The sequence below is a fragment of the Bos grunniens genome, chromosome 8 (assembly GCF_055505025.1).
Source record: "Bos grunniens cultivar Pamir isolate PY7600 chromosome 8, Bosgru_T2T1.0, whole genome shotgun sequence".
In the NCBI taxonomy this organism is placed as follows: Eukaryota; Metazoa; Chordata; class Mammalia; order Artiodactyla; family Bovidae; genus Bos; species Bos grunniens.
Window position 1 is genome coordinate 49,338,523 of NC_141172.1, and position 16,799 is coordinate 49,355,321.

Sequence of the window (16,799 nt, forward strand, 5' to 3'; positions counted from 1 at the left end):
ACAGGCTGCCTATGTAAAGATGAACTAAACCCAAAGATTTCTTTCTCCAAAACCTCCAAACTTGTTCTCATCTCTAGAAATAAAAATTAAGGTTGTCTTTTCAATTCTATAATGTTTTTTAAGATTCAATTCAGAAACAATACAGGCTTAATTGCAAGTTTGCTAGGACATAAATGATGTTTATGTAATCTCAATGCAGAAACTTATAATGTATTTTACTTTTGTAGCACTATGTTAAAAACAAAATCAAATCTCTTGAAGTTAATCCAAAAAATGAGTTCCTAAAATCTTAGCTCTTATAGGATTAATGATCACTGATGTCCAAGTGTCCTCCCTTAAGTGAAAGATCCCTCATGACATGTTGGACTGCCTATTCATACAAATTTTCCCCTACATCAATCCTGTGATGACAAAGGAAGTCTTTGGGGCTACTGATAGTAATTGTTCTTCATCCATTTCATCCTCTTCTCCTCCACACCAACACACACAAAACTGGTATAAATATCTCATTTACACCATGGTCTAAACTTTATGTAATTATTTGCTGTATCTATGGCTAAAGGTATGTTTGAAAAACACATTGTGTGTGTGTGTTTAGTTGCTCGGGTGTGCCTGAATCTTTGTGACCCTATGGATTGTAGCCCACCAGACTCCTCTGTTCACAGGATTTCTCAAGCAAGAATACTGGAATGGGTTGCCATTTCTTCCTCCAGAGGATCTTCCCGATCCAAAGATCAAGCTCTCTAGTCTCCTGCATTGCAGGCAAATTCTTTACCCACTGAGCCATCTAAAAAAAACAGAAGTGTTTGTAAATATGAAAGAGGGATAAATTATACTACTGTTCAGTTTTTGACTATCCAAGCAACTTGTAGGACATTATGTGCCAATTAAATCAAGCTTTTATTACATTAGTAAGGAGAATGTTACTATGATGCCAACATTCTGCTCTTACGTGGACATCGTCCTCATGTAGGACAATAATCCTCAGGTATCTCATGAGAGACAAGATGAGATGCCACATTTATTTCGAAGTTTTCTCTTTTCAAGAACAAAGGCATTGAATTGGATTTTGGTCACTGTATTTTAGACTTTGTCTTCATCTTTTCCTCTGTAGTCCTGCCTTGTCTTTTTTTTTTAAAACACTTTAAGGGATTTAGTCTTTACCATTATGCAGAAAGAAACATGTTTTTCTTATTTTTGAATTCTCTGAAAAAGTTCTGAGAACTTCAGGAATAGTCTTCAGTGTTTCTATCAATGGAAAGAGTGAGAAACTAATATCATGTTCTTTCCACCCCACTGTGTACTTTCAGTTGCTTGGGGTTTTTTGGGTGTGTGTGAGTGTCTGTATATGTGTGTGTGTGTATTTAATTAGTGTTGTTTTTTCAAAATTTGAATCCCTTACCTTCAAATATATATGTGTATTTTTTTATTTTTACTTATTGATTTTATTTTTGGCTGTGTCATACAGCATGTGGGATTTTAGTTCCCCGACTAGGGGTCGATCCTGCATCCCCTACATGGGAAGTTCAGAGTCTTAACCACTGGACTGACAGGAAAATCCTACCTTCAGATATATAATTTAGTGGCTTTATTTTTATATTTCTCTAATATATATCCCTTTTAATTGGCCTTTTCAAATATTCTTGAAAAGAACATGGTATAGGAACCACATCTTAGAGCATACTGAACAGTAAAACTGGGTTGAATCACAAGGAACTGGCAGTGTTGCCTGTCTCCTTGCACAAAAGGGTGGCAAATTTATGACTCAACCTGACATATGTGCCTACAGACAAAAGCATAATTATTTGATAATCCTAAAAGAATTCTGCTACTATTTATTTTTCATTTAACTCCATTAACTACCCTGCTCTCTCTCTAAGACCTGGCTCAAAAGCCACCTCATCCGCCAAGTCTTGCCAGTTTTCTCTGGTTGAAACCAATGTATTTCTTCTTCCAGGTTTATTTAAGCATTCTTCTGTCTGCCCTGTGTTAAGGTCATGTAGACCTGTGTGCGGCTGTACAATCATTGTACTCACTTTGAAGATAGAAAGTTGGTTTGCATATATCTGTGACCTAAAACAAATGTTTGCTGAATTGCCTTTGCTGGGCTGTCTCAGACAATTCTCACCACCTCCATTAAAAGAAGCACTTTTCAGTAATTCAATTATTTTTAATATTTACTAGAATTTTTAGTGCAGTTTTAGATTTACAGAATAATTGAGCGGAAGTCTACCCACCCTCTCATATACAATTTCCTCCATTATTAATAGCTTGCATTAGTGTGATATAATAAAGAACCAATTAATTAGTCAACCAATACTGACTTGTTATTAACTATGTCCGTAGTTTAGATTAACGTCCATTCTTAGTATTGTACTGTTCTGTGGGTTTCTATGAGTTTCAACAGATGCATAGACATGTATCCATCATTATAGTATCCCATAGAACAGTTTCACCACCCTAACAATTCTCTGTGTTTCACCTATTTATCTTCCAAAGCTGGGATAACTGCTGTTGTTTTTGTTTGTTTGTTTTTTACTGTCTCTAGAGTTCTGCCTTTTCCAGGCTGTTATATAGTAAGTAGCCTATTCAGACTTTCTTTCACTGAGCAATATGCATATAAGGTTTCTCCTTATCTTTTCATGGCTTGATAGCCCATTTCTTTTTAGCCACTGAATAATAGCTCATTGTCTGGATGTACCATAGTGGGTTTATCCACTCACTTATTGAAGGATATCTTGTTTGTTTCCAGTTTGGGGTAATTATGAATAAAGTTGCCATAAACATCCATTTGCAGGTTTTTATGTAGACATAAGTTTTCAACTCACTTGTAAATACCTAACAGAGGAATTGCCGAGTCATATGGTAACATCATGTGGCTGTGTAAGAAACTGCCAACCTGTCTTCCAAAGTGGCTGTACCATTTTGCTTTCCCATCAGCAACAAGTTCCCTTTATTCTGCATCCTTACTGGCATTTGGTATTGTCTTTTTTTTTTTTTTTTAGATTTCAGTCATTCTAACAACTGTGTAGTGGCATCTCACTGTTAATATTAACTAATTAATATTAAAATATTAATTTGTAATTCCCTAATAATATATGATGGGCTTCCCTGGTGGCTCAGATGGTAAAGAATCTGCCTGAGACCCAGGTTCAATCCCTGGGTCAGGAAGATCCCCAGGAGTAGGAAAGTGAAAACCCACCCCAGTCTTCTTGCCTGGAGAATTTCATAGATAGAGAAGCCTAGCAGGCTAGAGTCCATGAGGTTGTAAAAAGTAGGACACAGCTGAGTGACTAATACACAACATATAATATTGAGCATCTTTCTTTGGTGAGATGTCAGTTTTGACCTTTTGCCCAGTTTTTGAGGTTTAAGAGCTCTTTGAATATTTTGCGTACGAGTCTTTTATCACATACGTATTTTACAGTATTTTGTCTCAGTCTGTGACTTCTCTTCATTCTCTGAATGCAATTAGATTTTTAACATAGAAAAGTTATATTTTTTCATCTTCTGAATGGAGAATTTTTTGAATTTTTCTCCAGGGAGTGAACTCTGCCTGGTCACTCTGAATCATCCATGTGACCTGGTGTGTGGAATTTCTCCGTCTTGCCAGCCATCAGTGAAGCTGGTTCTACATAAACCTGAACTTGCTATTGAAGTTTTCAGTTAAACAAAAACTAGAGAAAAGGGCTCAGAAAAAATTAAGGAACTGAAGAGAGACAAGTTTTTTCACTGAAGCAAAATGCTGTTTTCTTCTTTTTATAAATGGAGAACAGCTATCAAAACAGATAACATGCCCTTTTTGTCTTACATAAAGTTCTCTTCACAGAGAATTGTAGCTTAGGAGACAGACACCCTGAGAGTTAAGTTGTAGAATATCTTTCCTTTCTCTCTTTCAGAATTTCTCAAAGTGTGCTGTGCATATGCATCACAGTAATTCTTTAACAGTGCAGATTCTGATTACATTGGTCTAGAGTAGGACCTAAGTGCCCGCATTTCTATCAAGCACTCAGGCAACGCCACATCGCTGTTCGTCAGGGACCGCACTCTGAGTAGCAAGTCTCAAGACAGCGTTATGATAGAGGAGAGGAATGTGATGAGTATCCATCATGACTGTTGAATTCTGTGTTAACTAATCTGCCTCCATGAGATGGGGCAGCTTTTCAAATGTTTTATTCCCAGAATTACCATGGGTAGCTAAAATGAGTTCGTTTCTGTTTCAAATGTCACTTGACCGTCTTACCTTTCACAAAAGAAGCAAACTTGGTGTGATTCAATTTTTAAAACAGAAAAACTGTTGTTTCATCTTCTCAGGCGAGACATTTTTGAACTGAGTATTGGGAGAGTAAAACTAGCAGCCAGAGCAACTAAGAGCAAGTCCACAGTAGAGGGAGAACACACCACCACGCAGTGTTACAACACGCAAAAGATGCAGGCACAGCCGACAGTCGTTAAATCTGCAAAAGAACCTGAGAAATGAACACTGGGTATGCATTACAGTAATGCGGGATGTTTCTGGGAATACACATACACTGGCTTTTCTTTCTTCTGCCTTGTCAATTAATGACCAGTGTTTTTTGTAACTAATCCTTCAATTGTCCTACTGCCTTTTGAACAAAAGAGAAATGCCTAAAAGACAATAGCAGAATCTGCTTTCCCAGAATCCTGTGTAGTTTTTAATTTCCCATAATGTCAGGGAAATTAAAAATTCTATCAGTTCTCATAGTACCTACAACTGTAGTTACCTGGACATCATAGAACATTTGTTCTCAAACTTGAATGCTGTTCTGGAAGCTTGTTACAAAGCAAATTCTGTTGCAATTGGCCCGGGCAAGTCTTGATAGTCTGCATTTCTAACATGCTCCAGGTCCTTCCACTGGTCTACAGACCCCACTGTGAGTGGGCATGGGACACTTTAGCTGTATATTTACAGCTGGACACAATTAGCTGCTTTCAATCTGAATGATGTCAGGTCCTACACACACATTAGCTCATTATAATTAAAACTTTGACAGGACAAGATGTACTTAATGGAAATTAATTGAAACCACTATGACTTATAAAAGTGATTTGCTTTGCTTCCAAGGCGATATTTAACTTTTTATCAATAACGCTACTAATAATAATACTAATTTCTTTCTTCGTTCTTTGTTGGTCTCGTTCTCTCTTGTTTCACTCTTCTGGGGAGTCTGAGGGCAAGTAGCTCTTCAAGGATAAGTGCTCAAATGCAAAAGATAAATCAACTTCCTTCATGATAATCCTATAAATTATGCCTTTGAAAAAAATCACTTTTTGCCATTATCATATGATAGTAAGGTTTTTGTAACTCTAGCTTCAGTGATATACAGTTTAGAGAAATACAGTGATATAAAAGTAAATGTCATCTTTAGATCATTCAAAAGCTGTCTGTCAACTGAATGGAACTGAGGGCTCACAGAGACCACCACGCAGAATATACAGAGAAGAGCTTGAGAAGAAAGAGGAACCCCGATGCTGATAGATGTGAGGGCATTCCAGTAGGAACTAAAGTACACTGAATTTCACGCACTATATTTGGTATTTTAGCAGGATGCTGGGATTAAGATGCTGTGTGCCCTGATGAGATAAATGAGAACACAAACCTGATCTACTATCAGGAATCTCTTCAAATCACCACATAGCATGATGCAAAGACAAAAGCTCAAAGGCTTTTACTCTTTTCCTGAGGGTGTCATTTGTCTACACTTTCATCCCACCCCAATCTTCAGGCTGTTTTCTGATAAATCAAAGTTACAGTGGAACCAGATTTCAGGAATACCAGCTTCATCTTTGGGGATTGTTGCTATCTGATAGCAGAAAGTTTTGTACCTATTAGAGGTAAATACTTAATCTGCCAGTGAGAGAGAAGAAGAGTACAAACAGGGATTTTAATTCAGATTGGCCACATATGATAGATGAGATATAATTTGAGTAGGAGATACAACTTGGGCTACTGAGACCATCTGCAAAAAGATTTTTAACCAAAATGGTCATCTTTATTGGAAATTTTTACATATGCAAATTGGGCTTCACTCAGGCATTAAGAGTTCTTCCTGCACTGTCCAATTTTAACATAACTGTAAAATTCTGGGAACCAGGATCTGACAGGCAAACCTAGTGTCCAGAACTGCAAGTTATCATAGCCTGGGTAGATGATTCTTATTTCCCTTAAGAAAACAAAAGATGCTGCAAGTATAGCCCCCAAATGAAAGCCAGAAAATACAGAGAGAATTACGGGTCACTCCTTAGTATTCTCAGATTCTGGCCTTATCCCAAGATTTTACTTCCTTTGCCGATGGTTTATGTGCTACAAAGAATACCTTGTTAATAATTTGATTCATTTAATTCTCAGTGGGAGTCTTTTATCATATCAGAATCACCTGGGGGCCTTTTTCAAAATACATACCCACTTCAATCTTGAGAGATTTTTATTTCTTCTCCTCATCCCAAATACAGAAAATCAGTATTACTTAAAGACTCTTTCATAAAAGGGCATGTTAAATCTGTTGGTTGTATTGAAAGAAAAAAATTAGGACTAACTGCTTTAAAGAGTAAGAAAAATTCTCTTTCAGGGTCCATAGAAAATATTTAAAAAGAATTATGACCTGGAGTCTGTCCTCAATGGATTTTAAATGCCCAGAATATAAAAATGGCTGGGTTGAGGTATAAGAGTTGGCATGGTAGAAAGGAATGCCACAGGAGTACACACAGTAAAAAATGTTGCCTCCAAACAGAGAGTACCTAAAAGGCCCATTATCACTATGATTCCTGATGGATGCTTTTAACAGTTAAGGTATTTTGATGTATTAAAGTGATTCATTTTTCTAGTTAATTCATTAGCCTGGATTAGTTTATTTAACCTTAATACCTGGTATTACAGCAGGGGCTTCTGAAGGAGAAGAACTAAAGATATGTACATTTTGAGAAGCAGGAAGAATGAAAAGCATGGTGACTTTGAGTGGTGTTGCGGTAAGGCTCCCTAGGAAGGACCCTCAGGAGTATGCCAGGGTGAGAACTGCCATCTTCAAAAAGGGAGACAAATCTGGATTACTACTCGATTGTTGAATAGGGTTTGCCTGCCAACTCAGGGGATATTAAGTTAGTTGTACATCATAAATTATTCTAATATGAAGTAAAACATAAAATTATATAACATCTCCCCTGGCATTCTTTTGCACTATAAGAATATCATTTCCAAAGAAAAGATATAGGATCACTTTTATAAAGAAAAAAGTTTAATTGGTAAATAAAAATTAACTCTAATCTCCGCAAAGCTTTACCATAGAAAAATGTAAGTGAAAGGACAATATAAGAAATTGAAAACCTGATAAATGTGCATGTCTCAAGCCATCTCTCAGGGCATTTCAACCCCTCTAAATTTGTCTCTCAGAAGCTGCTGTTGAATTAATCCACAAATCCAGCAAAAGTATGGAAGTGAACTTCCTCCTCAGTCTCTATCACCATCATTGTCACAGCTGGTGAGGTCCAGGCCACCAAATCCTCCCTAGATATCCACTTTGAAACCACGATAAATAGTTTGTCATTAGATCTGCAGCCACTGCAAGAGAGTCACACAGGAAATGATGGCAAGTATAGCAGCAAGATGCTTAGAAATGGCAAACACTGAAGCAATGATCTGATGTGTTGTCCTAGTGTCTGAAATACCCTGCCATGGAGCTGTGCTTTATAAAACACATAGTGTGAACTATGAAGCTGTAGCTCCAAAGCAGTGCATTTTAAACGAGAGAAAAGGAGAAGGATTCATGCTTTAAATTATTGAAATTCACCTTCACCTATAAAAACCTCAGACGATCTATTCTACCATAGTAGATAAAAATGGTCGTAGGTTTTCCAAACTGGTAACTCCCTTCCCACATACAGCTTTACACAAATACACTTTTCAGGGACTTCTTTCTCTTTAAAAATACCGTTGAAATGTTTATGGTTCTTCAGGATTACATGTTGAGCTAGAATTATAAATATGTATAAATATGCAGATGCTCTATCGAATCATTCCTTATCCCATTTGTATTTCCGAAGTTGTGTAAGATAACCTTTGTGGCTTTCCAAAACATCTTCTCTCACCCCAGGGGGCAAATTACCTCTATTTTCATTTCCTTTAGAGTTAGATCATTTTATAATTAAGAACTTATTGAAGCAGATTCTCCCCACGTGTAAGTTACTCCCTGGGGAGTAATTTATGCGAAGAGTGCCTCTGACTTAATATCATATAAGCCTAACAACTGTACAATGGATACCTGGCATTTTTAGTCAGTTTTTCAATCACTGAAAAAAATCCGCAGATGGAAATGTTACTCAAAAAAAAAAAAAAAAAAGTACAAATAACTTATAGTGTCATTCATTTGGGCTTTTTAATGGTAAGATTTTTAATAAAGGAATGTGTCTTATATTTTTTGTTCAAAAGCATCAGAAATACCAGCTAAGGATGATGTTTTTGATTGTGATGAAGACTGACATTTTGTAGCTCTTTATTATTTACAAGGTGAAAATAACTCATTTAATCCTCACAAATCTATGAAGTTTGTCAGCTAAACTTTTCTAAACCAAAAAATGAGATCAGAGTTGTTTTTTTTTTTTCCCTTGGTCCAGTCATTAACAGATTAGGGACTGGAATCCAGGGGAACAGAATAGAACAGAATGATATAAAATCTCACATTTTTTTCATGTCACAAAATTTTGAAAACAAATACTAGTTCATATATAAGAAGAGAAGGAAATAGAAATAGTCTAGTAAGTTTTTTTTCTTTGCATTTGTCTCCTCTTCTGATATTTTTATTTTTATCTCTTTAACTGCTATATTTGAATAATATAGGAATTCAAAATTGTGTTTGTATTTTATCTTTGTGGGAGGCAGTGAAAGGGTTACTGAATGAACTATCAGGACAAGCAGCTAATTTCCATATTTTTTTCCCAAGTCACCTTAAGAGCATCATTAATGACCTAAATCCTCAGTATTCTCATCTGAAAAATAGAGACATAACACTGAATTTTTTGCTTATAAAGATGATTTGAACTTATTCTGAAATATTTAATTTAAAAAATTTACTGTACTTCCCTAAAGCTAAGTATTTTTTAATACTTAAAGCTACATTATTTTTTAAAGTAGAATGGTAAGAAAAAGAGGGTTATGTCATTGCATATTTGTTTTGCATATTCAAGGGTGAGAAACTGCATGAAAGCATCCAAGTGGCAGATTGATGTATAAAGCATTTTGAAGCATACTTTGCATAATTATTTTAAATTGGGAGTGGGAATAGCAGATCTTCCTAGTGTGTATAATTTTAACAACACTGAGAATACTATCAGAGACATGGGAACTACTACCTTCTAAATAAAGTTTATATCATGGATTCATCCATAACCTCAAAGATGATGACTTAAAATCATCTTTCTAAGAGGTTCTATACGTGTTCTGTAAGGCATGACACTAAATTGCACACGTGCAAAATGTAAATCCTATGCCCTACCATATTCCACAAAGGAATTGCCCTACCAACCACCCATTTATGTCAAGTCTTCTATTTAATCCTACACTGAAGGCTAGGAAGCCATAAGTCACCTTTGATTCTTCACCAGTCTCCACCTCTTTCATTATCTTCTCACTTCTTCTATTGGTCTATCTTTCTATTTGCTGCTGCTTCTGCATTTGTCCTGCTAGTAAGGTAATCACGCTTTGCGCTCCTGACACCCAGCTTGGGAAGTTTAATTGTCTTCCATTTGTTTCTGGTCAGCCTGCCGAACTTACCCTTCTAAAGTAACCAAACCACCACTTTTGCCACTTCTTCATTCATGTCTTTGATTCCTTATAGCCAGTGATGTCAGGTGAAAATTCTTCTGCCTGATCCCCAGGAACTTCATAATCTGATATCACTCCCTCTATCCAATTTTATGACCCAAGTTTCCATTAAAGGCAAGTTGCTTGTCTCAGTGATCATAAGCCACAATCATTCGGGGCCATCTCAGTTCCATCCTGCTTGCAGAAATACCTTTTGCCTCACACTTCCTACACAGTTTTCAAAATCAAAATCTCTTTATCTCCAGTGAAATTGTTTCAGTCCTATTGAAGTGATAGTACCCACATGCTTTGGGCTTCCCAGGTGGTGCTAGTGGTAAAGAACCTGCCTGCCAGTGCAGGAGACTGAGAGACTCTGGTTTGATCACTGAGTCAGGAAGATCCCCTGCAGGAGGGCATGGCAGTATTCTTGTATTCTTGCTCCAGAATTCTTGCCTGGAGAATCCCATGGACAAAGGAGCCTGGTGGTCACAAAGAGATGGAGACAACTGAAGTGACTTAGCATGTACCCATATGCTTTATCATTTTTTCCTTGATATCTCCATGTATTAATTTTGGTTTATTGATTAGATAATTGGTGTCATTAGTATATCTTATGTCAACAGCCTTTATTATTTTAGTGGATATATAGATACTCAATAAATATTGGACAGATTCTTCGTTGGTATTTTCACAAGTAAACCTCCAGCCATTTAGTGTATGAAATCACCTCTACCCCTTCCAGTTTTGCTTTATTTGCTCATTTAAAATATCATTGAAAAAGGTAATGTGATCATTCTCAGTGACTTAAAGTTTGAAATACAAAAAGAAAACCAAAACCACAGGTTCAAGAGATTTTTAAGTCACACTACATGAAGTTTGAAAAGGAAAAAACAATGAAACCAAAAGTTTAGAAAACTTCTAGTCCCCGGTTACATTTTCTAGGTTAAGGAAAACAAAACAAACAATGTAAATCGATGCCCTTTATTTAGAAAGGGATTCCCAGGTGCCTCAGTGATAGAGAATCCCTCTGCCAAATATAGGAGACGCAGTAGACACAGGTTAGATCCATGAGTCGGGAAGATCCCCTGGAGGAGGAAATAGCAACCCACGTAAGTATTCTTACCTGGAAAATCCCATGGGCAGAGGAGCCTGGCAGGCTACAGTCTATGAGGTCACAGACTCAGACATGACTGGGGGACTGACAACCACCAGGTTACTTAGAAGAAGCTTAGGGAAGCCATTCAGATAGAATAGATGACCCTACAGCCCGCCCACCCCGAACACTGAGTCTTCCACACTGAGTCATGGGAGAAGTGAGGAGGGAGATGTGGGGGTGAAAGGAAGACAACTCTGTAAGCTCAAAACTGTCTGTTTTCCCCTTTCAGCACAAATTGAAGTGATACCATGCAAAATTTGTGGCGATAAGTCCTCTGGGATCCACTACGGAGTCATCACGTGTGAAGGCTGCAAGGTACGGGCACTAACAAGGCACAGCTGACAGCGTCTGTGCTGGCCTCAGGCGTCTGTGTGCTTCACGATGCAAGAGGTGACAGCTCTTGAAAGGCCTGCTAAAGGATTCTTATCCTGCTGCTGACACTCAGGAATTCTTGCTTGGTGGTGGGTGGGTTGATTTTCTGTTATTTGGCCTTTCACCTTTTTGTCATTGTCTAACTCATCAGGAGCTGCTTAGAAACGGATTGCTATTTAAAAGCCTCAGTTATTCACATGTACCAAAATATAAATACTGATGTGCTGTATTAACATCTTGTGTCCAGTAAACTCCAGCACATTTATATCAACATTAAAATTTAAAATAAAGATTATAAGTTAATGGGCCTGTATTTATTTATCTGCTTGAGAAAGCAGTCAAAGTAACATTTGCAATATGCTTGTGACTATCCTTTATTCTCATATTTCAGAAAAAAAAAAAAAACTAGAAGTATGAAATCTTAAAAGTGGAGCAGATAACCTCTTGTCAGTTAAAAATAATCTGCCTCAATTTCATCAAAGAGGTCCTGAGTTATTAACAAGATTCTGTCATATGGCCAATATCACTGATCTAGTTCATGAGAGAACATGAACAAACTTTTTCTTTTTCATTCTCAGTCCAGTGTTCCCCTCCATGACAAATCCAACTAATTCTTCCAATTCCTATAAGCAAGGTGATTTTTAAAATCTTAAAACTGGAGGAATAGCAGTTAATATAGACTAATCCGAAATAAGAGAAATTTGAAATTTAAGAGTAAATGTTTAAATTCAATCCTTAGAAGGTAGGAAAGATGAGAGACTAAATATCAAGGGGAAATGAAAACAGTTCTACAACTAATTTAAAAGGGCACTGTGTAACCAGAACAAATGAAATGAAGCTACAGTCCAGGAAGGGAAATTGATAGACTGGCAAAGTTATTGGCAAAAGCAATTATATTTTCAATCAAAGATGCAAGCTGAATGAATCATTAATTTAAGGTCAGTAGAATGAAGGAGATGTGGCACAATCACAGATTCTAAGAACCACCCTTAATCTTATAAGACGTTCAGATATAAATGAAACAAAATGTACTGAAACTCAGATAGTCATGCTATGTGAAAAATTGGCAGTATCTTCATAACAGTCTCGAAGAAGTATAATTTCTGGAATTGAAACTGGGAGGAAAGGGGAAAAAAGGAATAAATGAAAATAAAGTCAGGAGAGGGAATGCAGAGGGGGAAGAATAACACAAATGTACTAACGCAGCAACATACCAACCTGCTTTAGAGGTGATAAACAATAATCCATATTTGAACATCATGAGATGTGCCTTTTATTCTGTTCTTCTGCAGGCCTATAATTCAGAATTGCATGCTATCCACCTTAATGTGCCTCAACTTATCTCATGAAATAATAAAGCAAAATTACAGATCAGCAATTTTTTTACTCTCTTAGAATAAGTTATTACTTCCTGCAAGCAGATAGACAATTTTCTTCATAGAAAGGAATAATTTGGGAATCAGACCCCTCTCCAGTGAAATCAACCCCACTGTGTTGGTTTATTATACAATTTTAAGAGCTCTGGTCTAGTTTACACACTATCCATGGAAAAAAAATAAAGGACTTCCCTGGTGACTCAGATGGTAAAGAATCTGCCTGCAATACCAGAGACCCAGGTTCAATCCCTGGGTTGGGAAGATGCCCTAGAGAAGAGAATGGCAACCCACTCCAGTATTATTGCATGGAGAATTCCATAAACAGAGGAGCCTGACAGGACCCAGTCTATGGGGTCACAAAGAGTCAGACAGAACTGAGTGACTAACACCATCATCATGGAGATGGTGATTTTAGACCACTGTCAAAGTGGAAATGTTTTGTTTCATTGTTTACAGCTGGATTTAGAAAATGTCTGATTTCAAAATATGAATCTGTGGTCATGCTAAGGAGCTAAACAGTTTTAGGCAGTAATTTTTAAACTATTGAACTACTTAACAAATATATTCCAACAGGTTAATAGCCAAGAATGAGTGTTTAGGTTCCTGTCATCCTTTCTATTTAAAGAAGGAACCCAGATTCAAAGAACTTGTGTTGTTATTTTGAAGCATATTCTGAGGTTTTAGTCAAAATGACATTGTACATTACACAAAGTTTTTTATTTCATGGAAAAACCCACATTTGTAAATATGCTACATTTTTCTCCAAATAGCAAACTCAAGAAATTCTGCTCAGAATAAGATATCAATGTCAGCACATTTAGTATCAGTCTCTGAATTTTCATAATCCTGTTTTCAGGTCAACATAAGCAACCCACATTAAAAAACATCATTTCAGCATATGCACTTGTTCAGATTCCTTTTCATTCAATAAAAATTTAAAACGAAATCTCCTTTTCATGCCAAAAACCTCATTTGCAATAATGAGCAACAGATAAGCAAGAAATGCCTTACAATTAATGTCAAATTGGCCTTAAATTAGGGCTGTAGCTGTGACTTCAAAAAAAAGTCTTTTCTGTCAACTCCTTTGCTAAGTGGCACTTAGAGTATCCACAGATAAAAACCGCACACTTTTTTTGTAAAATGTAAATTCCAAGTCATCTTTAATCAGGACCAATGGACTGAGGTTATGCTTTCTGACAGCTTTCACGGTAGATGAAGTACATCATTTCAATCCCTGGGGGCTTGGATGTGATCTCTTGTTTAAGGGCTCCATGAATTCTTTCAAACTGGACAGTTGGATATCTTATTTTGCCACCACTGGTCCATTAAATAAATAATACACTTGGAACTATGGGGGCAAAATTAGTCCTTGTTGTTGAATGGCTTGGGGCTTATAAATACAAAACCTTAGAGAGGAGATACTTGGCCACGCTTCATTTTCTGAGTTTTTCACAAGATTGGCCAAGCTCTCTGTTGCAGTGCTTTGCCAAGCCATATGGAAGCCCAAGACAAAAGGAAAATCGATAATTTTAATTCTGCTTTTATTTAAATTTTTGAGGGGTGTGCATTAATGTTGATTCTTAACATTTAAAATCAGTGTTAAAATATTTATTCTGAGTGCCACATCTTTGGGCAACCCTTAAATATGTGATCAGGATGGTTGCCTCACCACCCTCACCCTAGTCCCAGCCCTGCTCTATCCTCCCGTTGATAGTTGAGGAAACATGGAAGCTGTTTGACAGAAGAAGTCAGGTGTCCACTTCCAGACCTCTCAGCAAGATGGGCATCGTGGGCATTGGTCAGCCCTCCTGAACCTTTTCTAGGCTTCCTGCTTCCAAGAGACAATACTATAGGTTATCTTTTCCTGACATTTCTCTTGGTTAATCTATTTGTTTGTAGCACTTTGCACCTTTGCTGTTTTGCAATTCAAGAGCAAGGAGTGATGGGGAAAACATTAAATAGGTAAATGAAAGGGTGAAGGAAACTTTCGTATCTCTGGAGAAAATGTTTATTTAGGATTTTTGCTAAGATAACTAACGTGGATTGTAGCCAAAGAATTAGACAAAATAAATAAATAAATAAACTCAGCTGGCTGTGGATTTATTTATAAGGGTGATGTATGGTCCAAGGCAGTTCATTTTGTACCAGAAAGACCTAAACTTACTTGCTTGAGGACCTCCTATTTCACTATAGTCTCAGACAGTAACCGGAATGGGTTAATTTTGACTCCATACTGGATCTACTTCTGTGGCTTTAGTATTTATTTTGCCCCTTTGTTATTAGAGGCATACATAATGGCCTGCCTCAGGGAGACACACCTTCCTCACCAACACCCCCCACCCTTGGGCCAGGGTGCCTTTGTTTGACTCACAGGAAGATAGCCTGACCCTGCCTGCCTGTGAAGGACTGGGACAGTCTTGAGTTCTTTGCTTGGGAAATGGCCACCAACATGGCTTGGCTCCGAAATTCACATTTGGGGGACCAGAATCACAGAGAACTGTGGCATGTTTGTTTATTGATATGACAGGAGATATTCCATTTTACACCACCCAAGAAATGACTGAAAGGAAGTGAAACTAACACATCTGCCTGTCTGAGGCTTGCCAGTCTAAGAGATAGCTGCAAGAATTAAATTGCCTTCTTACTTTGTTTCCTCACCTCCCCCCATCTCTGATCCATAAAAGAATCTGGCATCCAGGCCCAACAGGATGGTTATTTCAAGATGCTACTCTACCGTCTTCTCTGTTAGCTGGCTTTCCAAATAAAGTTGTATTCCTTGCCTCAACACCTCGTCTCCTGGGTTTATTGGCCTATCTTGCTGCAAGCAGAGAGAGCTTGGACTCAGTAACTAGATCAAGCAGAGGGCATTCATTCAGCTTTTACTTATTGTTTATTTTTTTTAATTGGCAGTTTATAAACCGTATTTCCTTTATTCAAAAGATGTGGTTGACTCTAAGGTACATCATTGGTTAGAAATACAACCTTCCAGATACATTCTGGCCAAACACAAACATTTCCAAATGAATGAAAAAGCATCTGAAAAACTAAGAAGATAGTGGTATGTGTTGAACCCACACTCTCAGTACCCCAAGTTCCTCACTCACACAGCCTTGACATAAGCCTGTGTTATTGTCCCAGGTGGTGCTAGTGGGAAAGAACCTGCCTGCCAGTGCAGGAGCCTAAGAGACATGTGTTCAATTCCTGAGTCAGGAAGATCCCCCGAAGGAGGGCATGGCAACCCACTCCAGTATTCTTGCCTTGAAGAATCCCATGAACAGAGGAGCCTGGTGGGCTATGTCCCGTAGAATCATAGAGTCAGACACAACTGAGCACGCACGCATTATCCCCAACAAGTTTTGCTGTATGTGACACTCTCCTCTGCCACTTTTTTCCCACCGCTCTCTGGAAGCAGGAACTCGGTTCTGTTTTACTTCACACAGAACAGCAAAGATGTCTTTAGTAAATATTAATGAATGAATGAATGAATGATACCTTCATATCTTGGCAGAGTCCAAGTTTTCTCCAACAGAAATGTCTGGAAGCTGTCCAAGGAGAGGTAGCCAAAGAGTTTTAAAAATTGAAGTCAGTTACTTTCACTGTAGTATATATTAATGGTCCCTTCTCATAAATCTACCTCCCTCCCATTCTCTCTCTCCCTCTAGGGATTCTTTAGGAGAAGCCAGCAGAACAATGCCTCTTACTCCTGCCCGAGGCAGAGAAACTGTTTAATTGACAGAACCAACAGAAACCGTTGCCAACACTGCCGACTGCAGAAGTGTCTTGCTCTAGGAATGTCAAGAGATGGTAAGGCGTTGCCTTCCTGTTTCTTACTTAAAGGCTTTCAAATGGGTGCTTTGCTGGAATCTGTTTAAAGGGTTGGAAGAATTCTAGACAAAGAGAATTGGGGATCCAAAGTAAAGAAAGCTACATGCTGGCAGTGTATTACGAGGAAAAGTAAGAGCATATGAATATATAATTTTGCCTATGAGATAGGAAGAAAGGAAAGACTTTCCTGTATCTCACCGAACAACCTGTGCTAACTGGATTAGGTGAAAGGTGACCACTTGTCCAGGTTTCTCTG

The 16,799-nt window shown here is 37.7% G+C and overlaps 1 protein-coding gene across 1 annotated transcript in view; it reads left to right on the forward strand.

Moving 5' to 3' along the window:
- Positions 1-16,799, forward strand: part of RORB (RAR related orphan receptor B) — a 204,714-nt gene that overhangs the window by 143,564 nt on the left and 44,351 nt on the right. The window contains exons 2-3 of the mRNA XM_086415536.1: positions 11,200-11,285; positions 16,381-16,522. Of these exons, the coding sequence (XP_086271662.1) occupies positions 11,200-11,285; positions 16,381-16,522 (228 nt within the window). The remainder of the gene's footprint in view (positions 1-11,199; positions 11,286-16,380; positions 16,523-16,799) is intronic.